The 14,038-nt window shown below is 41.1% G+C and overlaps 1 protein-coding gene across 4 annotated transcripts in view; it reads right to left on the reverse strand.

The window, feature by feature from the left end:
* The window catches only part of SPAG16 (sperm associated antigen 16), a 423,943-nt gene that overhangs the window by 175,717 nt on the left and 234,188 nt on the right, over positions 1 to 14,038 (reverse strand). For all 4 annotated transcript variants that reach the window (XM_067298501.1, XM_067298500.1, XM_067298499.1 and 1 more), the window contains one exon: positions 3,345 to 3,530. In XM_067298501.1, coding sequence (XP_067154602.1) covers positions 3,345 to 3,530 — 186 coding nt within the window. The remainder of the gene's footprint in view (positions 1 to 3,344; positions 3,531 to 14,038) is intronic.

Consider the following 14,038-nt stretch of genomic DNA (forward strand, 5'->3'; position numbering starts at 1 on the left):
AATGTTGTGCTACACCTTGTATTCTTCAGATTCCAATAATGGATTTGATGCGTGTGAAAGTTGCATCTTGGGGTTTTTGAGGGAGGTTTAAAAAAAAAAAAAAAAAAAAGTAAAACACCCTCCCCATTTTCCTGATACCAAGTTTTCAACCACACAGGGATCTGCTGTAAGCATTTTCAAAAGTTATGCCTGCTGATAATAAAAAGAAAAAAAGGATGTTTCTAATATATAAAAATAAGAGCAGCTTTATGAAAGCTGAACTTCTGGAAATAAAAGACGACTACCACCCATTACAGAAATGTGTGTATTTGTAGCGTTTTTTTACGTCTCTCTTTTAGAAAGGTGACAGTTAATAGCTTTGATATTTATCTTGCATTTTTTATACTTTCAGTATGATGCTTTGCAGGAGCGCTCAAGTTTGAAAGCAGACATCCATCCAGACATATTACATCAAGGGAGCAGCAAGCTCGCATTTATAAAATGTTAGTTTGTTATTAGTGCAAAGAACTTCTCATTTGCTTAAGCAGAATAAGCATGATCACTGATTATTATCTTGGCACCAGGATGTTATCTCGCGCTCCGTCGCCCAGCCAGGGACAGCTTGCGGCAACCAGCAGCCACTTGGAGAATTCAAAGGCGGCAACTCGATAAGCGCACATTGTGCGAGGATAAGATGAAAAAGTTTATCCGAGCATCAAAAACCCTTGCAGTAAGCCCGCTCCGCCTTCCCGTTTTTGTTGTATACGCCCCGACTGTAAAAAGAGTCTGAAGTAGGCTCCACGTTTATATGATTTCCTTATCACAGCTGCCTTCATTCGTAGCCGGGGCTCTAGGCACTTTACCCGTTTATCAGCAGCTCTCCTTGGAACACTCCTGGGATTAGCGTTGCCCGCTCACCCAACTGGCTTGGCAATTAATATCGCCAAACCAAACCAGGCTGCGGGCGCGGGCTCTTTGTGTGGCATTTCTGTATGTAAGCAGCAGCAGATTAACAGTTCAATAGGAGAACTACCAGCTTGGCTTCACCTGTCAACAGCTTCCCTTACTTCTGCATCTTGTTACATACATTCCATGGGTTTTTCACCCAAATTCCATCAACGCAGGCACAAGGACCAGTTGCAGCTGACCATGCTGCAGAATTAGGTCTTTGGGCTGCACGTCACAATCTTGAAAACGCCCTGCCTTGTTGTCACCAAATCCCTTCGTACAGAAGCTCCTCAGGAGCACCTAATTTTCCCACTGCACTTGTCTTCCACAAACTGCACACGCAATCTGTTCTGCAGCACATCTTACAAATCCATCAAAGCAGACTAGCTGAACAGACTCCATTGCCTTTTGGACTTTGCTAATGTAACGTAAATGAACGCACCAGCGAGGCCTTTCTGCTTCCGCTTCTGTGACTATTCCCCTTCTGAGCCTATTATGCCACTTTTTTGTGCCACCTCCTACTCCCTCTAGCCACTGAGATTTTTGCATGACTTAAGGTTTCGATAATTACATGCTGATAGTCAGCCTTTCGCATGATGGCTGTGCTCCTTGCTCTCTTATTTTCAAATGCAAAGTGCACATCAGATACACTGAAGGTAGAAATGAGAGTTGCAAATGAGTGCGAGTAGGAGGCATGGGTTGGCGAGGAAGATTTGCTTTGATCCCTCTGACTACAAAAGCTTCCTCGGCAGAGAAGATATTTTAAAATGTCTAAACAAAACCTCCCCTATGCAAATTCAAAACCCTTCTGACAAAAAATTAAAGCTATTCTTAGTAATATTTGTTAAAGGTCATGAACATGTCATAACAGATGATGAAAGTATTAAAAAAAAAACTATAAGAGGTTAAGAAAAGAGGCAACAGTACAATAGATTTCCTGTGTTTTCATTTTAAACAACGCACTGACCATTAATTCTTGTTACTGATTGCGAAGGTAGTAGCATCATCTGTTATCAGAACTGGCTAACAGTTTCTGTTATAAAACCCATTTCTCAATTGCTTTTAACTTTGGCAAACTTTGACTGCTTTGTCTAAGATCTTATAAAACTTGAATATTTTTCTCAAGCTTTTGTTATAGTAGCTGTTCTCAGTTTAGCCAAAATAATTCATCCGCTTTTAAGAATGAGGCAAATAAAAGGATACATTGTTCAGCCAACATGGAAAACAACTGATTTTTTTTTATTATTTAATTCTTTCTCAATTCACGATTTGATGCAAGGACTGAAAATCTGTTACCAAAGTGGCCTTAGCTTTCAAGGAATTCTGTCCCTATTTAGCTGAATTATAAATTTTAGAAAGCTCTCAGCTCAGACGTGCCCATGGGAAAAGCGCGAGCCGCCTGCTGCTGAACCCCTGAGCACCCCGGCTGCACCCAGCCTGCTCCCAAGCGGGGCTCTGCAGACTGGGACAGGATTTTCGCTGCACTTGCAGCAGACTGGCAGCGAGCTAGGCAAAATGGAAGAAAGAAAGGAGAAAGTCTCCTTTGCTTTTTCAGAGAAGCTTCTTCCCCTGCTGCGGCCAGCAAGCTTGAAGGAGAAATGCACCTCACCCGAATGCAAGGAAGGAAGGGCAAGACTGAGAGCAAAAGGCAAATCCATTCGGACTGGATCATAAAGAAACAGGGAAAACACAAAAGAGACGGGAGCCTTTTGTCTGCAGGCTGATGACATTCAGTTGTTAAAAATCAGACCTAGAGACAGTGATGTCAGTAATACTATTCCTAAGCCATTCAGAAGTCTAGAACGGACAACTTGAACAAAACACCATCCCATCCACTGTATGTCACCTCAAATATAACTGAAGAAAGTTGAGAAACTAATAATTAATTGGCAAGCAGAAATATACTAATATTTCTAGAAGCACCTTTATAAAGAACGCTTTTCCCTAAGTAATGAAGAGGTATATGTTGATTTATTAAGTCACCTTGTCAAAACATATAAAATGAATAAATTTCCCTTTGTCTAACCTTCAATTAAATTGTGTTGTATGCTCATGAGCTAGAAACACAATATAGAAAACTGACTTAAGTTTTTGTTCAGTTAAAATACCTATCGAAGTTCCACAAAGTTCTGACCTTAGGAAAAAAACACAGCAATATTAGATGTCAAATAAAAACAAATACCTTTCTGGGCACTATTCTAAATTAAGTCCTTCCAGCTCTCTATTTAGTAAAGGCTTTGTCTACTAAATCACATCAAGGCCTGTTTTGCATCCACTTCTACAAATCCACTTATGCACTTAAAAGTGAAGTCCACAATTTGGTGCTAGACCTCTCGCTGGGTGCTGTGAGACACAGAATGCTGGTTATTAAGTAAAGCTATCAATCAGCTAATAAAGAATCTTTAATAACCCCATACCTGTTAACATCCCATATTTTGCAAGTGCTGTCCATGGAGGCAGAAGCCACAAAATCGCCACACGAGTGCCATGAGCAGTCCCATACGGCATGGGCATGCCCTCCTAAAGTCAGGATGCATTTGCCTTTCGAAAGATCCCATATCCGAACTGTTGTGTCCCCACTCGAGGTGACTAACCGGGTACCACTGTGAAAATAAAAATCAAGAGTAGCTGTCAGCAAGGATATAGGTGAAGAGTCTTCAAAGCACCCAGCAAAATCATTCAATTATATTTAGAAGGCCAGGTTAGGCAGCAATAGTTATTTTTACATTAAAATACATATAAATAAAAATATACGTTTGAAAAAATTCCTTTTTTTATACAACCTTCTGATACATCATAGATGAAGCTGTCATGTATGAAATACACTATAGAAAGAGAATAAAAAAGAGATATGAAAGAACCGTCTGCCATGGGAAAGTAAATACGAGCTCTAAAAATAACACTTACTTTTTGTAACCTAGTTAGGAGTTTATCAATAAAACAACTTAAACCAAGAGAATTACTTTCAAAATAGAATAAAATAGCTTAGGGGAAGAATATTATTTCTCAAATTCAAACCTATTTCTAGATATAAATTATTAATTTAAGCATCATAATTCTGTCTCTTCTCACTCAGTATAGCTACTTTATCACATTCCCTATCTAATGGCTTCACTGACATGTTATATAAACGAAAAGCAAAGTTCCACTCACATTTCTTAAATCTTCAGATATAAACTAGTATAGCTCTATTACATTTAAGCATAGACATGCCGTGTCAGACTAGAAGTCCAGCCGGCTCAGGAACCTATATTTTACAACAACAACTAGCAGTAGATTCTTAATAAAGATAAAATACATAGTGTGATTCTCCTATTACATTCTCCTGCACCTAGTCCAGGGCTCAGGACTTCTTGAGACAGAAGCTGTGTTGCAACCATCCACAGATTCCCCCCCCCCCCCCCCCCCCACGGTTCTCTCTAATTGCTTTTTGAACCCATACAAACGCTTGGCATCCACAACCTCTTGTGCCAGCAAGTTCCACAATTTAATTCTGCGTTGTGAAAAATTATTTTTTGGTCTTAAATATCTTATTTGATTTCATTTGATGCCTCTGATTCCAATACGGTGATTAAAAGCAAACACTGATGACCCATTTACCTTTTCCATGCCATTTAGGATTTTATAGGTTCCCTCTCATAACATAGTCTGCCAACAAAGCCAGACTCCCAGTGTTTCGAACCATTCCTCGCATGGAAGTCATTACATATCTTTGATCTGGCACGTCCCACCTCTGGAAGGGGGCTGGGGGGTCACTCATGTTCGCAAACCCCCTTCCATGCGGATGAGGCGAGATAACACTCGAGGCCCTCGCATGAGCCTCAGCCTTAATGGAACAAATATCCGACCAACACTGGCCCTCTCACAGTTATAGCTAAACCAAAGCAGGCTTTGCATTGCTTAACGACTCTAAGAGAAGAGAAAGAGAGAAAGAAATAAAGAGAAAGGGAGATCACCAGTCCCAGATCCAGCACCGGACCTGCCCTCAGCAGTGCTGGGTGCAGAGCGCCCACCCTGGCCTCGTCCCTGCCCCTGTTCATGGCCCCGGTTCTGGGGCTTCCAGAACCTTCTCTCGCCCCAGGGCCAGGAGTGGCTGAGACACCTGTCAGTCAGGGGAGGTGCCACCAGGCCCCGCCCCCAGCTTTCCAGGGCTTCCTCCCCCTTCTGGAACCTTCTTTCGGGGCATTCGGGCTCGCAGGGCAGTTGTTTGGGTCTCGTCCCTTACGTGATCGTACTTGTCATCTGTCTCGATACCTAGAAAGGGGTCCCCAGGGGAGGTATACAATGGCACAGGGTTGTTCTCTGTTTTATTCTCTATTCTTTTCCTAAGGACATTTGATTAGCACTGTTTTTAGAGCAACTGAGCAGACATTTTCAGCAAACTGCCCACAGCAGCTCCAAGATCCCTTCCTGAGGAGTAATAACTAGTTCAGAGCCCATTATTATCTATGTATAATTAGGAGCATTTTTCCACATATGCATTACTTTGCATTCATCTGCACTGAATTTCATCTGCTGCTGCACAGGCAAATCACTCCTCATGGCCACCGGAACTCGTCTCCTGCACTTGCTGCAGGAGAACACTTTTGCTCTGAGAGTTTTGGTTAAATGACCCCAAGAAGAATTTACTGAGAACCCAAGTAGGCCGTATTCACGAGATCTCCCTGGATCACGTGCTCAGTGACCCCTTCAGGAAGCTCTAACGCTTTTCTGAGACATGGTATCCAAAGTCACGTTGATACCTTCCAATGCTTCATTATATCAAATCGATCCGTGCATCCTGTGGTTTTGTTTCTTAATATCCAGTCTTCCCAGTACAAATTTAGATTGGCTGATCTACAGCTTGCTTGTTGCCCCAAACCCTTTTAAAAATTGAAAAAAGTTAATGAGGCCTTTCCAAATTATACCAGGAATGGCGAGGTTTTCTGTTTTATTTGAAAAAGATTAGAGGAAAAATGTTTGGCGATTGTACCAAAAATATAGCCCAAAATATATTAACCTCAGGTATTCAGAATAATTTCTGCTGAGTTATCTTACCAACATCAGTAAAAAGATCTTGTCTTTAGGATACAATAAACTCTGCTTTTATTTGAATAACGGAAAAGATGTTATCACAAGCGCTAGATATCCTTCTTCCAAATCTCTGGATATAAAAATGTAGGTGCTGATAGTGGCTAAGGGTTGATTCCAAGCTCCGTTGTGGAACTTCATCCTTGGAATATACTCAGAGGTATTTAGGGCTTTTTGCAGTGTAAAAAATGTGGGAGGGAAAGCTTTTTGATTTTTTTTTTGTTTTTACATCTGTTTTATTCCTCCCTTCTTCCTTTCCCAACAGCTGTCCACCAGCTCGCTCTGTAAAGGTACCTACTAAGACACCTTGAAAAATGTGAATCATTTACCCACTGGATCTTAAGGGGGAACTTGCCATTACAAAATACCACCTAACTAAACTTTCAGCAATTTAACACTTGCTTTTTTGTTTTGTTTTTTCACACTTGCCATCTCTTGTCAAAATATTGTCATCCTCATTAAGGCAGTTACACTCCCATGCCTAAGACAAAGTTTTGTGATCTCTTAAAATTTTTAACACTTCACAGTAATAATTCTGGTTCTTTTTTCATATATATGAAAGTATAGGGACTTGAAGCCTGAGTAAGGACTGCCGGAAGAGACCTTGATTTTGTCAAACTGCTGGGAATAAGTGTGTTTTTATTAATGAAACACTTGTACTTTTAATAACTCAAGACAGTTCTCACTTCTGGAGACAGACAAAATTAGCAAAATGACAAATTACCATACCCTTTATACATTTATGAAAAAAGAGATTTTTAAAACAAATTCAGAAGGCAGGTATAAAATGGGACTGATGAAATCTATAATTGATTCAAAGGGTAGTGTGCACTGCCACTGCTGTGAATCACAAAAAAGATTTATTGCTTATGCATTTTTTAATATATAATCCCCCAAATGCTACAGGAAAACCAGGTTCCTTGGGCTGAATTTTGAGGATACACCATCTGGGTGGGGAAGAAAATCTTTCAGAAAACAGATCTGAGCAGGAAGGTAGTTCAAATGGATTCGACTTGCATGGGGTGGCAGGGAACGAGTTACAACTGCGGCTGAGGGCTCCTTCCAGGTCAAAGGAGAAAAAAGCAGAGAGTGGGAAGACAAAAGCAGAGCTTGTAAAGGAAAAGTATTGAGAGAGAGGTTGAGAGTGAAAGCAAAAATACACCGAAACCAAGGAACCCAATCTTCGTCTTGCACCCATACTAGCAAAGGAAGCGCTATGTCCAGCAGCGCTGGGCATCTACATCGAAATGCCCTTCTTGCAACACATCCGCTACACTGAATAACTGACCAGAAATGGCACATATTTTCTTATTTGCAGCATTTTTGGTCCTGAGAGATAAAACAATACAACATCCCAAATTCTGAAGTACTGTTTAGTTATCCACAGCTAGACCTTTTTTTTTTTTTAAAAGCACAATCACTCTATATGCATCTGATATAAGATTATTTGGGGGGGGGGGGGAAATCAGGAAACGTAGAAGATGTTTTTAATGATTTAGCCTGTCAGTTTAACAGTCTAATATCTACATGATCCTTTAACTGACTGATTTTCAAACAAAATACATACTGATTTTTAATATAAAAACATATGGAAATACAATGTTACATGCGCAACCTTAATTGTCAGTGGCTATGTACGTTATCCCTATTTGAATTTAAGACTGATCGCCAGCAGAGAAACCTCCAATTAATTATATAGAGGGTGTATATCCTTAATTCAGAGGATCATAAACATTTTTATTTTTACCAACACAAATAAAAAAACCAGACAACATACTGGGTGAGAAAAAAACAACAAAATCCTATCTTCTTTCAATTCAAACACATTCAAACATATGCAAATAACTTTGCTTGCCAACTTTTAGAAGTTTAGGGCTGCTCATCTTTTAAAGCAAATGGCAATACACTCATGTAGTATGGTACAATGATATACGGGCTGGATTATTTGCTTTTCCATGATCTAACTTGCCTTGTTTTGGAGTTTTTTGGTTTAGAATTTCTAGAAGACCAAAGCTCTACAAGGGATATATATATATATATCCATATCCCTTATGCTTCAAGGGATATATCTCTTTCCATAATACTAAATATAGGCACAGTTCTACCCTTCAGCTGATACCAGGTATTCCTAACTGGTGCTATAAATCTGCCTTTTTATAAACCATTAGGCTGGAAAGAACTTTGGAAATGTTGATTCCACACTCCTCAAAAGCAGGTGGAGCATTAACTTCTCAAGTCTTCATGAATGCAATAAAACCACAAATTTCCTTTCGTTATATATTCCTTCTTCTTCCAGTTGCGTCACTTTCACTAAAAATAGCTCCACACTAATACTTGAGTTGTAGACATACCAATAATTAGGGTCATATTCAGTGAGAAAACCACCCTTTGGCACAGGGTTATTCTACAATTCAACTGATTACTCTAATGAAATATCACTAAAACAAAGGCAATAGCTTTGTGTTACCCTGTAAATATATCAAACATAATATCAACAGTCAAAGCACCTTCAAATATCCCACCTTTTTCAGATATTTCTGGATGATGGACTTCCCAGTTAGATCCAAACCTGGAGATGCTCCAGAGGGGATTACTCAGGTTACCACTGAAGACAATGCGGATAGTACAGCTAGTAACATATTCTGCTTCATAACATCAGTTGTCAGGCAGGACCACAGATCCAGTCCTTCCAAATCTGCCCTGGCTGTCATTTTCTATCAGCCAAAATAACTGGCAAAGTCCTTTATATCATTTAGGATCTAGCTGTGTGGGACATCCCTCTTTCCAAGTCTCACCTCCACGACTGGAGTGATATCTCTTCATTACCACTGAACATCATTCTCGTTCAGCCTTATCCTGAGTGCTGCTGGGGAGATTGAACATTTTCTCTCTCTCCTGTTTACTTGGTAAATAATAGTCAGGTAGACTTCTCTGCCCTGCATGTCTCATCTTAAGAGTTAATCATAGGAATAATAGCTTAGTTCCAGCACTTGCCAGGGACAGCACTGGGAATGAGGCGACACTTTTGTTAGTGTATCCTACATGGCATTAAGTGAATGTAGTAACACCTGTGCTACTAGCAGTTCCATGTATTATTTACAGAGAGCTGTGGACATGCCTGGTATTTTGCAAACATGCACTAAGATACAGTTCCTTTCCCAAGAGGAGCACAAGAAGAAGGCGAGCACAGCTTTATACCTGGAGCTGACAAATGTTGGCTCTCCAAACAAGAACACACTAAACCAAACAAAACTTGTGTTAAAGTGTTGTCTCCTAAAAGATCTGCAGCAGTGGATAACATTTGACTGGAGCTTAACAGTGCAACATCAACTCAACAACGTGTTTTGAGCTTACAGTCTAAAACGTGCTGTCTAAAACATTTCAGGATTAACAGTTTTTAACCATGGCAATTGAAAAGTGTTTTAAAATCAATGCTAAACAAGTAAAAAAAAAGTCTCTTTCATTTACTTCTATTTGTGCAATTATTCTAAAGTGAAGTCCTTCAAGCTGCTGCATTATTTGCTGTATCAAAGCAGGTAGACCCTAAGAGCAGCAAAATCCAATGGGAGAACTACAAATACTGTTAAAGCTGGTTTTAGTTTTGCTGACATTAAATGCTAAGCCAAAGAAGAAAGATAGAAAAGGTAATCGAATGTCCAATGCATAGCTGGTTCCTTCACAAAGAGAAATGAGTTGCTGCATGATAAACGGACCTCAAAAAGCCTCAATGCCTACGGATGTCTCTTTTGCCTCTTAGCCCCATCACCTATAACAGCCAGGCAAATTCACTCCTTCACCTCCTCTCCACCTTCTTCTATCACACTGCAGTCACAAGAGGGACAGGGCTGGGGCTAGTCCACAGCTACATGGATGCGCTTGGCTGGCCAGGGGACACTTGCTAACTGCTAGCTGGTAGCTGCCAGGCAAAACACACCACAGTGGCGTTTTGTCTACCTTTCCGAAAGATGGACTCTCTCTCTGCTGTTCAGCTACTAATTAAAAATATATATATTAGGAATTCATAGATCTTTCAGGCTTCTGTCTTTCAAACTTTGTTATAATTAGCCTTCAGGTTAAAAGTTACTAGAGAGCACAGGAGAGGGTGTAGGGAATACGTGCAAAAAGCATGGGGAGGAAAGAGGAGGTACTCAAACATGTAAGCTTCATTTTCCTTGGAAACAAGGCTAAAAAGAGTGACCCAGATAATCACACTTACAAAAGTATATATTTACCATTAGGGTCCACACCTTAAGCCATGAGAGATCACTATTTAGAAATACTGTTTTCTCATTTGATGCTAAAAACATAATGCAAAGGATGAAAATGTCAAACATCAGTTCAGCTGTATAGTCATCCTAATTCTTTTTTTATTGTCCTACTTTGCCGTGGTCTGTTTTTGCCATGGACTCTCGTTTGCTTCTCAGCAAAGAGAGAAGGTAAAAATTCAGCTGCATTTAGAAAAGGTTGGGTCAATGGATTATAAAACAGGTTCCCAAAGAAGGGAGGGTGGAGTGGAAAACCCAGTAAGCAACAGATGACTTTCCCACACCAGGCAGGAGACTTCACAGCTTTAGCAAGGAGCTGTGCAATACATTTCTGTATGGGCCCAAAGGAAGACTGGACAAAGTCCTGGAAGAAGAATGCATTGAAGGTTTACATGGAAACCACATCTGGCTCAAGAAGTTTTTAAGATAAAAAGTAGAGTCTAGGAGGGTACGAGGACAAAAATGCTACAAATGCCTTTCGTAGTCTCATCTTTCCTAGGCAGCCACTGATGTTCACTGCTGGAGACAGGATAATGGTCTAGAAGAACTTGGCCTCTTCAGGGACCTACTTGGAGGAATCCCATGGGTTAGGGCCCTAGAAGGAAATGGGGTCCAAGAGAGCTGGTTAATATTCAAGCATCACCTCCTCCAGGCTCAAGAGCGGTGCATCCCTATGAGTAGGAAGTCAAGCAAAGGAGGTAGGAGACCTGCATGGATGAGCAAGAAGCTCCTGGCAAAACTCAAACAGAAGGAGGAAGTATACAGAAAGTGGAAAGGGGGACAGGCCACTTGGGAGGAATATAGGAACGCTGTCAGAGTATGCAGGGATGCGATGAGGAAGGCTACGGCCCATTTGGAATTAAATCTGGCAAGAGATGTCAAGGACAACAAGAAGGGCTTCTTCCAATACATCAGTAGCAAGAGGAAGACTAGGGAAAATGTGGGCCCTTTGCTGAATGGGGTGGGTGCCCTGGTGACAAAGGATGCAGAGAAGGCAGAGTTACTGAATGCCTTCTTTGCTTCGGTCTTTACTGCTGAGGCCAGCCCTCAGGTACCCCAGACCCTGGAGGCAAGAGAGAAAGTCTGCAGAAAGGAAGACTTTCCCTTGGTGGAGGAGGAGTGGGTTAGAGATCATTTAAGCAAACTTGACACCCACAAATCCATGGGCCCCGATGGGATGCACCCACGAGTGCTGAGGGAGCTGGCGGATGTTATTGCTAGGCCACTCTCCATCATCTTTGAAAGGTCATGGAGAACAGGAGAGGTGCCTGAAGACTGGAAGAAAGCCAATGTCACCCCAGTCTTCAAAAAGGGCAAGGAGGACCACCCAGGGAACTACAGGCCAGTCAGCCTCACCTGCATCCCTGGAAAGGTGATGGAGCAGCTCATCCCGGAGGCCATCTCTAAGCACATGGAGGAAAAGAAGGTGATCAGGAGAAATCAGCATGGATTCACTTTCATTGACCAAGAAGGCCAATGGTATCGTGGGGTGCATCAGGAAGAGTGTTGCCAGCAGTCAAGGGAGGTGATCCTCGCCCTCTACTCAGCCCTGGTGAGGCCACATCTGGAGTCCTGTGTCCAGTTCTGGGCTCCCCAGTACAAGAGAGACATGGAGCTACTGGAGAGAGTCCAGCAGAGGGCTACAAAGATGATTAGGAGACTGGAGCATCTCTCTTATGAGGAAAGGCTGAGAGACCTGAGCCTGTTTAGCCTGGAGAAGAGCAGACAGAGGGGATCTTATCAAAGGGAGGGTGTCAAGAGGATGGGGCCAGGCTATTTTCAGTGGTGCCCAGTGACAGGACATGAGGCAACGGGCACAAACTGAAACACAGACACTTCCATCTGAACATGAGAAAAAACTTCTTCACTGTGAGGGTGACAGAGCACTGGAACAGGTTGCCCCGAGAGGTTGTGGAGTCTCCTTCTCTGGAGATATTCAAAACACGCCTGGACGCAATCCTGTGCAACGTGCTCTAGGTGACCCTGCTTGAGCGGGGGGGTTGGACTAGATAATCTCCAGAGGTCCCTTCCAACCTCAACCATTCTGTGATTCTCCGATTGTGATTTTGTACCCTTCAGACAGACTTGGAATATAGTTCACTTTTGTTTGTTACAAGAATTCTGAGTCACATTAATTATTTACAGAGACATTTCTTACTAAAACCACTAGGGTTTTTTGATGCCTATGGTTCATTTTAAGTGTTGCCTTGATTATCATTATGGACCGCATGTGTCTAAGACACATTTTATGCTATAATTGTAATATGTTACATCCTTCAGAATAATCTTAAACCTAATCTTATCCCATTTTATTAATAGGCATAAAAAGTCATTTATACAGAAGGTGAATGCCAGAATACTCAGAAAGTAGAAATCTGAAAATATCTTTTTTCTCATTTATCATCAAGACCAAGCAAAAAAAAATAATTAAATTTCAAAAGATGCAAAATCAATCATGAACTGACATTCTATAAGTAAGAGGTTTCAAGACCAGGAAGCACTGCAGTAACCAGCCGCTGGTGGACGGTATGCAGGTGCATGGCTTTTTGTCTGAGAAGAAAAATGCAACCATCCCGCAAAACCCTGGAGTCTGTGACACAAAAACTACCTGCTGGAAATCTTTAGAAAACTATCAATGCATAGGATGCCAAGCGCAAATTCAGGGTAATTTTTCATCCTACGTTACCCAATTGCTAGATCTTTTTATAATATGGTTATGTCTATATATTGCCCCAAGACAGGATAATTGTCTTCCCCTGCCAGCCCACCTGGCTGCCAGGTGGGTGTGATATTGAGGGGAAAAAAGAAAGCATCCTTTTGGCATGGCACTACTTGTCACCACTTCTGGATGAGGCAGGCACTAGGACTAAGCATCATAAAAGAAGTGATTATTTTGTTTTAATGAAGCTCATCTTGTTTATTAAAACCTCCTGGAGGCTACGTTACACTTCAGAAGTGAAAATTTCATGGCTGCAATAATTTAAAAATGACATGCTCCTACTACCAAAAAGATTCCCAGGAGAGCATGTATGAATTCTCAGAGAACGGATTCAAGCAGTTTAGAAACAAGTCTCAGTCGAGTAGGACCTCTATATTTTAAAGCATTTTCCCTTTCTAAACTGAGCACTGGTGAGGAAAAACGGACTTATCTAACCACACGTGCAGAAATCTGTTTCACATGGTGTGCACTGCTCTTCCAGCTTGTCTCTGTCCCAGTGCAGATTTACCCTTTTATTTCAAGGGTTTTGGCCGGCTGTAAATGTAGCCTATAGTTCTGCATTCAGGGTCATCATGATGATTTTTACTATGGCCATAAGGTAGCAGATTGTTCCAAATCAGGTTACAATCTATAGAGACTGCAGTCAGGCCCACTACATTCAAATCCATTAGCTTGCTAAGATTACCTTGGTGCCCCTACAAAAATCTTGAGTGATACCATTCATTGCAGGATAGCCTTTTTAAGAGAAAAGAAAAAAAAAGAAAAAAAAAAGTTAGCTGTCTTCCAATATCATGTAATTAAGAGTAGCTAAATGAGATTTTAGAATAAGTTAGGCACCTTGTAGAAAGCAGTTCTTAGTACATGCAAAATTGCTTCTTAGAAAGCTTTGGAAGCATGTCAGGTAAGGAATAAAAATGAAAAGACAAACGATAAACTAGTTGCTGTATTTGGAAATTAAATGTAATGAAATGCATGTCAGCAGGACAGCAGATGTTAGACAAGGCAGAGCTCTAAGTTAAATATTTTGAATAAACATTGCAAAACTACCATATTTTCC

Source organism: Apteryx mantelli, chromosome 6, assembly GCF_036417845.1.
Source record: "Apteryx mantelli isolate bAptMan1 chromosome 6, bAptMan1.hap1, whole genome shotgun sequence".
Lineage (NCBI taxonomy): Eukaryota > Metazoa > Chordata > Aves > Apterygiformes > Apterygidae > Apteryx > Apteryx mantelli.